Genomic DNA, 2,500 nt, shown 5'->3' with positions numbered 1-2,500 from the left:
TGTGCTGTACTTTAATTTTAGTCACGCAGTAAACTACAGAAAAGGAAATCTAACTGCTTATCACCATGATGTTTTGTACTTCAATCCTACTGCAAGCATCTTTGAAAGGGGAGAGTAATTCATATTGGAACTGATTTTGAAAGAGGTTCTCTATCCTTTGCCCAAATGCATCCTTTTGACAACATGATGTCAAAAATTTATACTAGCATTCGTACTGCATTCTGTATTCAAGTTATTTGTGGCACATCTCCAAACAAACATTACAACATAGATTTTTCTTTGGTGGAATCTAGAAGATATGATATTAATAGATACAAAATGCACAGCAACCATAAAAAGTATAGCTACAATAACTGACAACTGCAGGGTTCTCCCTCAGTTATGTGAACAACACACATAACACTGACTACCACAACTCTAAAACTGGAAAAGTAATCTTTCATAAAATGTTAAATACATCTATAATCTGATAAAAGGACATGGCAATGGATGACCAGAGGGATTCTAAAGTATAACTAACAGATAAATAATCACAAATTCATTGAAGATTCTTACCTTCAACCTTAACAAATCTACCTCACAACATACTCTCTCTCATAAGAAGCCTGTAAACTTAAAGACTCAGATGTTCAAGAGAGCTGCAGTGTATACATTACTACTCATAAACAAGAGGAACTAAATCATTCATCAGCATTATATCAACAGTTCATTCTACTCTAGGGAGAACCCTGCCCTGAACATGAGATAAACCACTCACCATCTATGAAAGATACAACTGAAAGGAAGGCAACACAAACATCAATCTTTACATGTAAAAAGTTAGTTTAGCACACACATATTACAGTTAATTAATTTCTTAGCTTCTGAGCAAAAATAAATTGCAATGGTATTAAAAGGGTATTCTTACATTTAACAATTTACTTATACCATAACAGCTAAATGGCACTGGATATACAATGCTTCCCAAGTTCTTTATCTAATAATTCTATTTAGACAATTCATCTGGAAAGCAGAATCTTTGATGAATTACATAATTTTTCACACTGTGGAATAAAGACAATCATTTCAGTTTATTCTTACTAAAATGAAAATTAATCTCATCAGAGACAAAAATTTTGACGTAATTTTCATTCACTTCCCAAGGAGTAAGAAAAAAGAAATGAAAAAAAAAAAGGATTTTCCTCAATGAAAGAAAATTCTGCAGTATTCTTTCCATATCAAGACTTTGCAATACTTGTTCTAATAATTCTGAATCAAGAAGAATGGCAAAGATAAATCACATACCACTATTCCTGTCTCATCATAAATATCTACCTAATAATACCATCCTGTTAAGAATGATTGATAAATATCACAATATATCTACTGAATTTCACAGCAAAATACACAAAGATGGAAGAGTCACCAAACAATGCTGTCAGAAGAGAAAACATTAAAAAATGAAGAAATAATATGCTTGTACAATAATAATAAAGCTATTACTGAGAAAGAAAATACTAATAACAACAATAATAATGATAATAATAACAAAATAGCAACTGCAATTATGACAAAACTTTAAAAGATAAAGATATGTTTAAAATATGGATCTTTTACTCCTCCTTGTCAATCACAACTGCTTTCACTGATTTTCGCTGAATATGGAATCTGATGAAATTCACCTTGCCATTCCTCCACTTCTGCACAAAGAACATATATTCAATTTTCCAAGTGCTGTTAAAATGACGAACCTATTTCCTAAAATCTTAAAATAAAATTTTGGAGAACATGCAACTTCAATGCAGCCAAAAAAAGAAGAAAAATGTTATATAAAGTAAAACAAATAAACCATACCTTAACATTCTAGATAAAAGATCTAGAAATAATCATAATATACATAATCAATAATACTGCATTGTCACAAGAAAAATAATTTCACAACAGCAATAAAATGGTTAATGGGTAAACTGAAAACAGAAAATTCATGCACAGTTTGAGGCAATCTGAATCTTAGTTGTCTGTAAAAAGGAACATCAACTTCATAAGAAATATGTATAAATATATAAACATGAAAAAAAATATGGAAATTACATATTCTCTGCTCACATTTGCAATTTCTTCACTATTTTTCCGATGAGCACATCAGCTAAAAATGATTCATACTGAATCAAATCATAGTATTTATAAACATTTTTTACCCTAATTCTATATAATTCTATATAATTTTTACCCATGTGCCAGAAAACCCATCAAATACAATTGGATAAATTTTCCAGAATACAAAGAAGAAGAAGAAGAAGAAGAAGAAGAAGAAAGAAAGAAAAAATAGAATTACAACAAAACAAAAGAGAAACAAAAAACATACAGGCTGAAGGAAAACCAGGAATAAGATAATATCTGATCCTCCATATCTACTGAAGTACATATGCATATAAAAGTGAATGAGACAGAGAAAGTAAGCAAGTCAACTATATACCACAATCAACCATCAGTTGGGGGACCTATGTAAGGTCACAAAACT

At 30.3% G+C, this 2,500-nt stretch overlaps 1 protein-coding gene across 2 annotated transcripts in view; it reads right to left on the bottom strand.

Annotated features, from left to right (window-relative positions):
* Positions 1–2,500, bottom strand: part of LOC122263283 (DCC-interacting protein 13-alpha) — a 42,432-nt gene that overhangs the window by 17,004 nt on the left and 22,928 nt on the right. The window contains exon 12 of one of the 2 annotated variants that reach the window (XM_043031659.2): positions 758–775. The exons of the other annotated variant lie outside the window; for it this stretch is intronic. Within the exon in view, the coding sequence (XP_042887593.2) occupies positions 758–775 (18 nt within the window). The remainder of the gene's footprint in view (positions 1–757; positions 776–2,500) is intronic. 2 annotated transcript variants of the gene reach the window in all.

The sequence above is a fragment of the Penaeus japonicus genome, unplaced genomic scaffold (assembly GCF_977035675.1).
Source record: "Penaeus japonicus unplaced genomic scaffold, GWHDUDI00000001_assembly GWHDUDI00000014, whole genome shotgun sequence".
NCBI lineage: Eukaryota > Metazoa > Arthropoda > Malacostraca > Decapoda > Penaeidae > Penaeus > Penaeus japonicus.
The sequence above is the reverse complement of the archived record's forward strand: the minus strand, read 5'-3'. Positions and strand labels throughout refer to the sequence as shown.